The sequence below is a fragment of the Penicillium diatomitis genome (genome assembly GCF_028827545.1).
Source record: "Penicillium diatomitis strain IBT 30728 chromosome Unknown utg000002l_segment0_segment0, whole genome shotgun sequence".
NCBI lineage: Eukaryota > Fungi > Ascomycota > Eurotiomycetes > Eurotiales > Aspergillaceae > Penicillium > Penicillium diatomitis.
The window spans coordinates 1,519,274-1,532,772 of record NW_026623174.1 but is presented as its reverse complement, the minus strand read 5'-3'; the positions used below and the strand labels follow the sequence as shown (position 1 = coordinate 1,532,772).

Sequence of the window (13,499 nt, the reverse complement as noted above, 5' to 3'; positions counted from 1 at the left end):
TAAGCTTAGGTCTCGGGTTTGAAGAAAGTGACAGGAAACAAGCAATCTCTGTCCAGGAAACAACATCAGAAGACAGTATTCCTGCTGCCTTTTTTTTCCCCCTTTGTACAGGGTCTTCTTCTCTTCTTAATGGCTATGCACAATGGATGGTAATACAAGATGATGAAGAAAAGATGCATGTGGTGCCTACACACATCACAATCCACAGCCGCGGCGTGGTCTCACCTTACAGCCACAACGCGACGGCTCCAATACCCGCAGACAGCAGCACGGAGACAGTCAGCAGATGACTGGGGACCGACGACGCATGGTGTCCAGCCGGGCTGGCGGCGCTAGATGCCTGGCTGGAGCTGGCACTGGTGCTGGTGCTGGTACCTGCCGAGGTGCCCGACTGGGTGGCCGAGGTGATGGCACTACCCTCGGCCCCCTTCTTGAAGCTCTGGCCCAGGGAGGGAAGTGGTGCGCTAGGGTCGACCGCCCAGCCGCCAGAGGTGGAAGAAGGACAGGCCACGGGGGTGATAGCTCCGGTCCGCTTTTTGTAATCGGAGAGGGCCACTCCCGTGGGGTTCAGTGTGGCCCATTGAGCCTTAAGGTTGTCAAAGTCGGGCATGACGGGAGTTGGCGTACCCTGACGAGTGTAGCCGTCTTCGATGTTGGGGTCCGTAGCCGTCGCGGGGTCGACTGAAGGACCGTAGCTGATCAGACCATAATCGTTCGTCTCCTCGATCCACTCGTAGATCATGGAGCCTGACCAGGTGTCGACCATGTTCGCGCCAAAGATGGCCGCCTGGTCGTCAAAGGTTCGCGGCTTGGGGGTGTTGCAGCCCGTCTCTGAGAAGAAGATGGGGATGTTGTAGTTGGCCGCGGCCGCCTGGAGCGCGCTATAGCCCGAGGTCTGGTAGGTGTTCTGGCCGCACCACTCGTAGGCATTCAGCGAGAAGAAATCCAGACGTTCGGAGGCGTTGTGGGAGCAAGCCAGGTAATTCTGGAGCATAGGTCGAAGTTCGGCAATATCGGCAGCAGAGTATCCCACGGGAATCTGACGGTATCCCTTCTTGTCACGATATGCCTTGATGTCGCGGGTCGCCGCCAGGACGTAGGGAGCCGCGTGAGAGCCATTGGATGTAGTGAGGACCTCGTTTCCGACGAAGACACCGGCTGTGTTGTCATATTGCTGGAATTCGTCGAGAACCTTGGTGAACGCATCGTATTGCGAATGGCTCCACTGGGGAGCGTCCTGATGAAAGAGAAGGTGTTAAGGGAGAATTCCTTGAATATGAGACTGTCGACTGACCGTCCAGGGCTGACCCGGGACGGTTCCATTCGGGTTATGAGGGAACGCTTACCTGGTTGATTTGCGTATCAAAGGTATCCAGGTCGACGAACAGGTAGATACCGGCAGCAGCAAAGGCGTCCATGCAGCCCTTGTGATCGGCGCTGGGGTCCACATGGTACACTCGGATAGCATTGGTACCCAATTCGGACATGCGCACGATGTCACGCTTGCATTGGGCTGTATCGATGAGGGGATCGTGGGGTTTCAGTTGATACGCGATACCTGCCAGCGTCGATGTCAGTCACGCATATTCCTCGGTTGGGGGAGATCGAGCCGTGGCCCAATTGGGTTATCTTCAAGCGGGCAAGATGGGGATGATACCCTTGATGAAATACTGAGTGCCATTCTCGTAGAAGAATTTGGAGCCGACCGCGGAGATGGTAGGGACGGCGTTGACGGTCGCAGCTTGCAGGCCAGCCAGCAACAATGGAACCGCAGAAAGCGTGAAGGAGGACAACATGTCTAATTATACAAACAAAAAGCAAGGATGGGTATCTCGACGAGGGAAGAAAAGATGCGACGGTACTACAGAGGAAGAGAAGACAAAGGGGAAACAAACGAGAAATGACTGTTCCTTGGTAGCTCACCACCCAGGTTCAGTCTGGTCAAGTCTGGATAAACAAGAATCGTGCGCACTACGGGGAGGAGCGACCCCGAGGAGCCCAGTGGACTCGTGGGTACCAGGACAAAGCATCAGTGGTCAGTGTTCGCGATGTCTCGGGCGCAAATCACAGAGCTGCTCCAATCGCGCTACTTTCTCAGACCCGTTGAAGAAGTTGGAAGTTGGCAGTCAACCCAGCCGCCAAGTTGATTGAGACGAGATTGCTTCAGATACTGGCACCGCGAGAGACCTTGGTCTCCAGGCCCCACGGCCAAGCCAATGGCCTGCCAGGGTCTACTGAGCGTGCCAATGACCTGTTGATGCCCGCGGGGACCGAACGCTGGAACGTGCCAGGGGTAAGGGTCCGTGAGAGAAGAAACGAGCGTAGAATGGCGAGGAGCCGGAGCGACTCAAGTGACAAGAGAAGTGAAGATGTGCGATTGTAGTGTTGCGATGAAGCGTGGATAAATGAGCAGGGTGGATGGAGTAGTGGGGTGTTACTGTGTTGAGACTTGACATGGCAACAAGACGAGGAGGTCATGTGGCAAAATCACTGATCTGCGCATATCGTTATCGGGTCCTTTGATGAAACAGCACGAGCCCAGAGGCTGTGGTGGAGCCATACGGTACAGAGTGCAGACGGCAGACTGCAGAGTACCTTGAGTTCATGTGAACAGCCTTCTCGATCAGTCACGAGTCACGACTCACCAAGTCCCGCGATGACGGGCAGAACGCAAAACTTCCGTCTCATCCCCAAGCTTGTCCTTGCATGTGCTGGTGGTGGGCTGTCCCGGCGGGTGGCTTCGCCAGGCTTCACCGGTGGCTCGGGACCGGGCGTCGAGTCTGGGAACTCTTTGATAGTCACTGACTACAGGTCCAGTGAGTGAAGACTTTCTAATTTGTATCTTACCACGGATCATCGTAGCGAGAAGCAAGGGGAATGGTCATGTTTCCACATCTACATCTACCCAGAAATATCTCGGGAGAGATCTTTCCCGTCGAGCGTAGATAGCCCCAACAACCACCTCTGGGATATACGGGAGGGCTTGGCCTGGGCTTGATCCCTGCTTGACCCTGACACCGTTCCAAATAGACACGAGTCTCGGGTCGTTCCTGAAAGATTCTCAATGAACCACCTTATGGAAACAGGCGAAGCTTCCATCATCCGACTGGAGCATACCTGCGTTTCCCCCCCTCTTAACCTTAAATCACCGCGGCAGAGCACATGATGTGGACTCCTTCATTTTCAGGCGTGGTGCCTACGTTGAACACGTGATGTTGAATGCCATCTCCAGCTGACGCATCCCTCTCATTCCACCCCCCCTCGACATACTTGGACAGGATGCTCGTCAAATTCGCGCAGTCTTCTTGGATGATAGACGTATCCAGGTATCCGAGGAGAGACAAAAGCCGCAAAGCAACAATGCAGGGTGAAGAACAGTTTCCAAGAGCAAAATTCCGATCATCGGTGGAAATCCTGCGCGATTCAAAGGTTTCTGCGGGCACGTACGGTGAGCGGCCCGATAGCTCCAAATCCCACCGGTGAGGGAGGGGTTCACCGAACTGGGAGAATTCGAGACAATCGATGGAGCGACTATTATCATCGGCGAAGATGGAAACCAACCGGAGAAGAAGCCAAGATAGCGCGAGGTGAGGAAACGTTGTCTGACTTTGACCCAGATGAGATGGGGTTTACTGTTTACTCAACCCTTCCAGGACGGTACTCCAAGGAAGGACAGGTGGACGGTCACACCGGACCAACGACTACTACTGTGTTCATGTGCTGGCGTCTCCGACCGTTTCCCTTCTCTGGAGCATCTAGAACCCGTGGACGGTGGAGTAGGTACGGTCGGATCCCGCTCGTCGAAGCGAGTGAGATAGACTATCTTGCAGGTTGGGCGCCACCCTCCACATGGATGCGCGTGGGAACAACTGCCCAAATGCATGTTCGTGGAATCCTTGCGGGGACGCAAATGGCTCCTGGACCAGCGGAGAGAAGCGAAATACTGCCACTCGTTAACGATGTACATCTACTTAGTCTGCTATGAGGGCAGGTTTGGGTCTCTTGGGCTGCGACTGCAACCGCACCCGCCCCGAGCGTATATGTACAGCGGCGGTCGGGAGGGGGGGAATCTTGGACGCATCTCGGACCTGCTCAGCTGCAGGGCTCTGGATCCCATGACCGGGTCCCTGTACCCCGGTTCACGGGGCTTGGTCTTGACGAGGGCTCGGCGTCGGCCAGAAGAAGGGTCTAGAGCACGCTATCTTCGGCCACCGCCTGGACAGCGTGTCAAGGGCATGTCTTGTCTTCAAATCTTCTGTCTGGACTCACTAGGGAGTAGCGTGTGAGGTGACTAGGTATTGGTAAGAGTACCAGCTAAGGATATACTAGGTATTGGTAAGAGTACCAGCTAAGGATATCTCCCAGGCTCTCACTCTACATATGATACTGTGGCAGTGCCGAAGTGGTTCGCCAATCCCGACATTTTGGCATATGTACAGTCTGCACTCGGCAATGTCAGGAGTTTAATGTCAGGAGTTTAAAGGGGGGGGGGGGGGGGGGGGGTTTCTTTCATGCCCTAGTCACGTGATACACTAGACCGGATTAGACTCGAACAGCTTCCGTCGGATGGAAAGCGCCGCTCTGGTTCGAGGGGTGATGTACTGGCATTCTGCAATTGCCGTACTTGATCAGTTGATAGGGCTAGTAGTATGATTGACCAATTTGACATGATACAGATCACAGAACGTGTTGGTTTCGTGACAGTGGAAAGTCGGTCCCACGTGATTAGGGCTCAGTGGCACGGGGACTGTGGGCGGCTCTGTCTCCGCAAACCGACTTTCTCGGGAGGGAGTCAGAGTCAGGAGTCAGCCTGTGAATCTCAGTATGTAGTAGTATCATAGTAGGACTATAGACGATCGTCGATCGACGATAGATTGGGACTCTGGTCCCATGTATTGCACACCATGTGTGCACCTCCTCGTTGCTCGGCCATATCTTATCCATCTCCTCTCTTCTCCGTCTCTCTTTCACGATTTCCTTCCTCAAGTACTGAGTCTTCAGTCTAGTGTCTTCAGTTTAGTGTCCATCACGACCACCGTCACCATCAAATCATCGGGGCTGGCCACCGACCCATGTCCCAACTCATCTCCACTCACACGGAAAAGATCCAAGCGGTGGACGACCATATCGACCCAATCATGCCCGTCGCCGCCCGTCCAACCCGCGGTCCTCCCACTTTCCAAGGAACCGCCGCCCATCTGGTCGAGTCCAGACCCGTCCAAAATACATGAAAATCACACGATGGTCGAAATCCCTCTTCTTCCCCCCTCCCAGATGGAGTCGACTCCACCCGTCTGCGTCCATTCCGGTCCCCCCTTCCGGCCTGCCTCCGCCCTATCAGGTATCAGGCCCCGTGCCTACCAATGAGACTCGTCCGCAGCCCAGATCCTTTCAGATCAACTTCGACCGGCCTGAACGGGACTCTGGCACCCAGACCCAAGTTGGACCCCCAAATTACAGATTACGCCTCGATCGGCATCCCCCCCCCCGAGCTCGTGTCGTGTCGGTCCAGCTCGTGCGGGTTCTCATGACGTTCCCGCAAAGGGGGCCCCCCTTTCTCAATTCCAAGGCCGAGCGGGGGGCAAAGAGCACGTTGGGCATAATTGCGCACAGAGAAAGAAGGAGAGAGTGTGTGTGAGAGAGAGAGAGAGAGAGAGAGAAAGACAGGTTCGGAGGGGGGGTCAATTATAAAAATAAAGTCATGCCCGCATCCGGCGTCACGAAGCGTCATTCTCCTCCCTCCAATTCAATTTATTTTCTTTTTGGGATTCCCTGACCATTTCCGTGAGACTATCTCCCCTTCCAAGTCAAACGTCAAACGGTACTGGAACACCCTGACCACTCGACTCCCTCCAAAGGTACCACCAAGCTGTACCTATGATCGCGTCATTGTGTGAACGATATGATTCTATAAGCTCGCCCGTCTCACTCTTCAGTCCACCACCTCTCATCGATTTCGACATATAACATTGTCGGCCCAGCATCGCTCCTGTCCCCGTCTTCGCCCGACCGACCCTTTTTTTTTCCTTTTTTTTTTAAAAAAGGATTGGGTTCCTCGACAAGATACAAAAACCAACCCCCCTCCCATTCCCCAATTCAGGTGGACCCAACACAACTGGAGAGCTAGCGGTCGCCAAGCACCATGTCCAACGACGAATTTACCTCCCCCTTTCGGGTGTCGAGCCACGATCTGCTACACCTCGAACGGAATGAAACCTTTCGGGCCATGCGGGAACAGCTTCGCCGTCAGGATTGTGGCATGGAAGGGCCGAGCTTCTGCCCAGACCACCGCAACCTGTGCAGCTCGGCGGACCAGGACTCATTCCGCCTCCACCGCGACATGATTCACACGCTGCTCGTCCCGCTCTTCCTGATCAACCACCAGGCGGAACGGATGGCCGCTCGAGTCTTGTCCACCAAAAAGGGCACCGAGCCCGAGCGGGCCTTCAAGGGCGAGGCCCGCAGTGCCTTCGCCTGGTTGTCGTGCATCCTGACCGAAGAGCACGATTGGTACTTGACCGCACGGTGCCCGGCCTGTATCGTGCTGCACGTCCTCCACTCCGAGCCCACCATCCGGTTCGTCACCGTCGCCGCCTTGCTGGCCGGTCCTCGTTCCGGCTTCGACTGTTGGCTGTCCGCCCTCGAGACTGCCGTGCGCGAGGATCCCTTCTGGGGGGACGCGTTCTGGCCCGAAATCGAAGAACGTGCCACCCGTCTGGCCGAGGGCGTGCAGCAGCTCGTTCGACAATGCCATGAGCTCCGGCTTCATCTGGACAGCCCCTCCACCACGCCCTCCTTTGCCAAGACCTCGACCGTCGTCTGTGAGCGATCGACCTCGTCCACCTGCACCATCCCCTTGAAGCCGTCCAGCTTTGCTCGGAAACAATTGCGGTTGAGTCGGGAAGAGCAGCGCTATCGTGCGTCCTTGGTCTGGAATACCTGGAATTGTTCCCAGGAGCTGCAGCCGCTGGCATCGAGTGGTGCGACTCAGTCTCGCCGCCGTTCCATGACCTCATGAAGGTCTGATGCGGCGTGACTTGGTACAAGAAGGCATCGTACACCTCGATCCTGTTAGTGCCAATGATGAGAAACACACCTCCCCCAAGCAACCCTGCACGCCTGGGATCCTCTGAAGAACGTTGGCACGACACAAGAGTGCTCCGCTCGCAGGAGCACCTTGTCTGTTGATCTGCCACGGTCTCATCTGGACCCCGTCCTTACCTTGACAGCTGGGTGCCTGCATGATCCCTTTTGACCTGCGAAAAAAGATCGTCAAATAAGAATTGGCCCCATACGTTTGACAAACGACAGACCAAAGGTTGCAGCCAGCAAAGGTGACACCCAATATTTCGTCGCAGTCTAACCAAGGACTCACAATGCGACCACGGCGCCGTTGCCTACACGAACACGCATGGATGCAAGGCTCGTCGAGTAGCGGCAGCGGCAGCGGCAGCTGCAGCTGCAGCTGCACCCACTCCCAGAAACCCTTCCTCGGGCGGGACGAACCCGGGTCGAGACCTGGCAGATGGTGTGACAAACCCTCCACCAAATGCAAAGGTGCATGAAAGAGTCACACCCACGACAAAATCCACCTCGGGTACCGTTGATCTCGACGTTGGGCAAGACGTCATCGCCATCCGCACGATTGATCATGGAACAAGCTTGATCCAATTTTCTTTTTTTCTTGTCTCAAAATCGTTGGTCTTGCCGTGTATGTCATGGCCGGCCCTGTGTTATGTTATTAGAGATTCAAGATTCCCAATCCTCTCAGCAGGCCTTCTCCCTGTGAACGAGCCCAATATCCAAACATCATGAAAACATGATCGATCCCAACCCTAGCTTTGATTATTCAGTAATTTCTTTCCCACTACAACCAAACTCTATCAAGTCCATTGCTTAGTAGGCCTCGATGAAAGTCACGCGACCATCTTGTACACAGACCCATTTTCACATCCACGTGGAGGCCGGCTGGCCCAATGGCAAGGCGCTTGACTACGAATCAAGAGATTGCAGGTTCGACCCCTGCGTCGGTCAACCTACCTTTTTTTTGTTTTGGCAGTCTTTCCCCACTTGCGCGCCGATACACACATAAGTACTGGATGAGCACGAGCTTCGGAGCTACAGTGAATACTTAATCTGCATTTGTCGCAAATCCCTTTTGCCTTTGGTACCTTCTGATCGGATCGATGTCCAGATGCAGGCTTGATGTGGAGATACTGGACACAGTAGTGTCAGTAGTGGACAGAGGATAGTAGACAGTAGATACTGGACTGGATAGTGTCGGTTCGACTGAACTAATCTAGCCTCTGTCCCATCTACATAAACTCACATCCATGGATGACAAGGTTAAAGGCATACCCCCATCAACGCCAAACCCATCCACTAACTGGCGCGGCTAACCTGCTGTGCGAAGAATGCCCCCCACCCCGGGTATTAATCTAATCAAGAAGCTATCAAGCTGATACAAGTCATGCATTACAATCCGTGGCTCACTGTTCAGCAAGCCAGATGAGGTGGTGTATGACTGTACGTAGGGTGCTATATCTGCGACGTGCAAGGTTCCGGGTCCCTGCGACTCTGCGAGTTGAGCACTCAAGTCATCGGTGAGAGGTGGTTAGAGTCGCAGAGTAGGGGGTGACCGGGGTATGGGTCCGATTTCAAGCGTTGGGAAATTGGTTTGCAAGAGTTGGAGGTGAGCAAGGTAAATCCATGGATGGCTGGTGACTTGAATGTGGATGGTAGAGGAGATTGACGATTCTTGTGGGCAGTGAGTACTGAGTACGGGGTACAAGATCAGAAGTGGATCCGGGGATACGCTACCACGTGTACAGGCTACAGCACACGAGATTCCCAGATGGATTGAACAAGTACATACCAGGTGAAGGACATGGAGGGTCATGTCAACGTGCTGAGAATTGAATCAGCAACTTCTAACCTTGTCCTTGCGTCTTGCGGGGCCGATATTCTCGCGGACGAGAGCATCTAGTTTCACTGCACAAACTACATCAAAGTATGTGATAGTAACTTAGAGAGTGATACTGGTGGTTACTGGTCAGTGGTTAGTAGATAGTAAGATACTGGTAGTAGACTACCTCGGTACTGGTATAGTACGTCCACAATCCGCACGGGTCTATTGTTGATGATCTATATCCAGGTGGACGTGGCCCCGGCTTCGAGAGAGATGAAAGTGGGGGGGGAAATCTCGTTGAGCTTTGGCGGGTGTTGATTGGGGACTAGAGAGCGGAGGGATTGAAAGGGAATGCAGGGATTTCCTTTTCGTTTTTTTTTTTGAATATTTGAAAATTCTCATGTTCTCATTGACGTTTCGTCGAGAACTTGCCAGGGGAATGACGTTAGTAGTACTGTAGAAGATGGATCCAGATCGAAGCTAGCTCTATGACCCAGGGAGACTTGTAGCAATGATGGTTTTGTGCCGGTCGCTCAAGAGCCTGAACCGAGATGGATCCATGATCCATCCCGCACGAGAAAGAACTCTGCAGAATTGAGGCTACCGATCAGACCGTCAGAAAGGTACCTCGATAACTTCAAAATGATGTGGTACAGGCAAGTATGAGTATGCACGAGGTGAGATTCGAGACTCCAAATTGCAGATCAATCTTGAATCTATAAGCTAAAAAGCACTTTGTCGCTGCAACTTGAATCATGTTATCCACTTCTGTTTATTTTCCTACACGTGAGACAGGAGCCCTACAGCCTACAGGGAAGAGAGGGTCGCAAATCAGTCACGGATACTACTGTGACTCGACGAGTCGACACTCACGAGTGCGGTGCAGAGGACGCACACGCGGCAGAGGCCGTTGTGATTGTTGTTATGATTATCGTCGTCCCGCCTGCGAGGTTCATTCGAATAGAGTGGGATGAATGAGATCAAGGACAAACATCAGTAGGACTACAGTACATGTATGATGTGAAATCCGCTTTCGTATAATCCACGACTGGACCACACAGAAAATAAGTGAATAGGTCACATGATGCAGGCAGTAGTTCTTTATCTTCTTGTTCTTATTATTATTTTACTTTGGATTCTCTGCGATAGACCACGGGCCAATTTGATTTACTACGACACTGTGTGTATAGTACTGTGTAGTGTGTACTCAATTGGACTTGGCTCGGTCTACGCCCTCTCGGTACGACTTGCTTGTCATCTCTTTTCAACCCTCGATCTTCGATCCTCGACACGGGAGGGAAGATAATCAAACGCGGCGAACCCCAAACCAACTAACGTGCCTGCGGGACGCCCAAACAGGACATCAGAAATTCAGAATAGGTGTTCATTTACTACTGTACACTTTCAGTATTCGACAACTCCGATCGGATTGCCTCGGCGATAGGGTAACACTGCACCTCCCAAAAAGAGATCATTTGGCATTTGTGCAAACTACGGCAACTTCTTCTTTTTTGGCAACAATTTATCCTACGAGGTCGGAAAAATTGGCTCATCTGGTGACACGTCCCCCCTCGGTAGTTTCGTCTTAACTGGGACGAGCTGGACTCCTGTTCAGAATGTGGGCAAGGCGTATTGAATTACAGTGATTTAACCAGGTACCAGACCACTGGCCGTCGCCCTCGCAGTAATTACAAGTGAATCACGAGTCAGGTGGATTCAATGATTCACTACTACTACAGGTACAGTACAGGAGTACATCGAACTTGTAGTCTCGAAAGAACCGGATAGGTCACCTTGGATGATACGGCGTTGTACTGTGATACAGTCGATTACCAGATTGAAGAAGATAAAGGAGGGACCCAAATTCGATCGTCGGATGAAGTTTGGGAATTGTATGAGGGTGCACGCGGGGAGGGGAAGATTGTTGCGGCCAATGGAGCGGGTTGCTGTCCAGCTGGACCAGCCCAGAGCCAACCCCTCAGTGGCAAAAGTGGCCTAACGCGGCCGAAAGCGTACACATCGTGGCCCAAAGAGCCCCCCCCCCCCCGGCGAGAGCCACGAGCAGTCGAGCACGGCATGTGTCCATGTCTCGATGATGGATGACGGCGGTCACGGGACTCAGGCTGGACCATGACGGGTCGGGACTTTGAGTCTAGCCTCGTTGCTCTGGACCTCCAGCCAGCACTGACAGGACGGTAGAATACTAGAAAGGCACCTTACATTGTCAAACTCGTGCTGTGGTGGACATTTAGAATTTTTGTTTTTTGTGGTGAAGGGGGGGGAGGGTGCGACGTGACTGTACGATTGTCAGTCATCCGTATCTTCGTCAAGAGAGGACCTGATTCTAGAAGGCAGTTGAGATGGGCCATACAAGAGCAACACATGATGTCGTCGGCAAACATGACACCAGGTACACAACTACATCACTACAAGTACATACTAGTGAACGTGACCTGAAGCGGATGGTTTTCTACACTTTGCAGCTCATAAAATGTAGGCCCGAATATTCGTCGTCATCATTTCCTGACCCTTGGATTTCCTGACCCTTGGATTTCCTGACCCTTGGTGCGATCTCGTCCCAAAATTCATAAGGCTACATCGATGGTTGGCATTCTGGTCCTCTGCAGAGTCCTGATAGTACGGTACCCTATGTATACCTAGAGGTCACCAGACTCATCACTGGAAGTAGACAGCGGAAACTAAGAGGTAGACAGTAGATAGTAGATAATAGAGACTACAGTACGTAGACACTAGATAGTAGACAATAATCACAATACTATATAATAGACACTACTGAGTTACATAAGTTTGTGAGTTCGTACCCAAGTACGGACTGTGAAATGTGGTGGCCGGAGTAGAGAAAAAGGTCCCACAAGAAGACCAGAAAGTCATACTGGTGTCAACAGTCGGTCGATGAGAGTACTTGGTAAGTCAGTGCTTAGTACTGACTGGTTGGTAGTAGAACTGCTCTTTCATGTATATTCATACCTACCCCGGTAGAACAACTCAGAGAGCTTCATCTCCCCCTTCCCGAATCTCCCAAATTGCAGGGAGGATCCAGAAGGGGCCCCAAGGAGGGTCAGAGGGCGTGCCTCAAAAACCTACTCCAGGGACCAGAGCCGCGGACAGGTTGATTACATTCGATCAATTTGACGCAATGAACAGAGTCTGGAGGTACACTGGTCGAGTAACTACTAACTTCTCAGTAGATAGTGTGACTGTGGACTCATAGAGGGTGGACTCTGTGGAGTATGGACTCCACGACGCTGGTTACCCTCACGAGCCCGAGCCCGAGCCCGAGCCCGACCCTTCAGCGTGGGAACGGGTCTGGATTGTCGCAACCGCATTAAAGAATCATAATCCTATGCGTGGACATTGTACAGGCCGGCTGTATGCAGAGTGCTGGGTGCACACTGCAGTCCGGCGAGGAATCCACTTTTGGAGGGGATGATCGCCCTGAAGTGGAGTCGCGGCCAGACCTGGGATCCTTTGGAACCAGCAAGCCACCGCCCAATGGAGCCTTTGTGGATCCACCAGAGCCACCGCCAGAGCCAATGGAAATGACATCTACCGAACTCCGCCGGCCATGGACCGTCTTTGCCGTTCTAGACCGCCGATGCCCTGTCCTTTGCTTTCCCTTTTGGGCCCACTTGCGCTGCTTTTTCCAATTTTTTTTTTCCCAAAATTTTGTTTTCCTGGTTTTCTCGCTCCCATCGTCTCTGCTGGGTTGCCGCCTACTCCCGTGCTGAGGTGCTCACTGGGATGCCTAGTAACCATGCATACCGACGGTGCAGACGGCTCAGCCTACCAGCAGATGCCCAGGAGAATGTCCTCGCGCGACCAGCTCCAACCGGTCATTGATAAAGTATCTGAGCGAGGTGCACCAAGTCGACACTAGAGGGAGAACAGACAGCGCCACGAACAGGACTGGGGGGACGGGCCAACTAGGACTGTAATATTGAACATCCGGATGAAGAAATCTTTCCTGTAACTTATAACCTCATTCCCTCATGAAAAAAGTTGTGACGACTCGGCCCAAATAATGCTGGTCGAGGAAGATGCTCGTCTCTGGAGTTGCCTCTGGCCCTCATCAAGTCATGGCCCGATCGGGGCCACGACCAGACCTGGATCCGATGACTCGATGACTGAAGGTCTAGAACCTGCCCCATCGGTCCCAAGTCTGGACGGTTCCCCCGTACAGGGTACCTGCTCTCAACCCATTTTTCTCATACACACAACAGGTAGCGGATACGTAGCTTTCCCCCCCCCCCCCCCCCAAATGTCTTTCCCCATTTCGTTTCCCTTCTCCCCTTACTCGTACCGTAGTATTCGTGCCTCGCAGGCTTTCTTCAAATCCATTATTCCCACTTGCTGGAACCCGATCTTCCCCCAAAGACGTGGTCGCTATTCTCACCTCAGTAGACTCTTCATCCTTTTGCTCCGACTTCTCCATTTTTCCTTCCTTTTCCCGTTGCCGACACGTTTTCTCCCTCCCTCCCTCCCTCCCCCTCTCTCTCTCTCTCTCTCTCTCTCTCTCTCCATTCCATCTCAAACCCTCCTCCTCTCGTCTCCTCCCTCTTCGCTCAGCCAG

At 53.1% G+C, this 13,499-nt stretch overlaps 3 protein-coding genes across 3 annotated transcripts; 1 reads left to right on the top strand and 2 right to left on the bottom strand.

Annotated features, from left to right (window-relative positions):
- Positions 1-226: 226 nt before the first annotated feature.
- Positions 227-1,796, bottom strand: gel6 (putative 1,3-beta-glucanosyltransferase; the record flags this gene model as incomplete). The annotated part of the gene is made up of 3 exons (XM_056931262.1): positions 227-1,237; positions 1,347-1,558; positions 1,658-1,796. The coding sequence occupies 3 exons, from the start codon at positions 1,794-1,796 to the stop codon at positions 227-229; spliced, it is 1,362 nt and encodes a 453-aa protein (XP_056793293.1).
- Positions 1,797-4,997: 3,201 nt separating this feature from the next.
- On the bottom strand, positions 4,998-5,198 carry N7539_001658 (uncharacterized protein; the record flags this gene model as incomplete). The annotated part of the gene is made up of 1 exon (XM_056931261.1): positions 4,998-5,198. One exon carries the CDS (start codon positions 5,196-5,198, stop codon positions 4,998-5,000), a length of 201 nt encoding a protein of 66 aa, XP_056793292.1.
- Positions 5,199-6,142: 944 nt separating this feature from the next.
- N7539_001657 (uncharacterized protein) lies at positions 6,143-7,018 on the top strand (the record flags this gene model as incomplete). The annotated part of the gene is made up of 1 exon (XM_056931260.1): positions 6,143-7,018. The coding sequence occupies one exon, from the start codon at positions 6,143-6,145 to the stop codon at positions 7,016-7,018; it is 876 nt and encodes a 291-aa protein (XP_056793291.1).
- Positions 7,019-13,499: the final 6,481 nt, after the last annotated feature.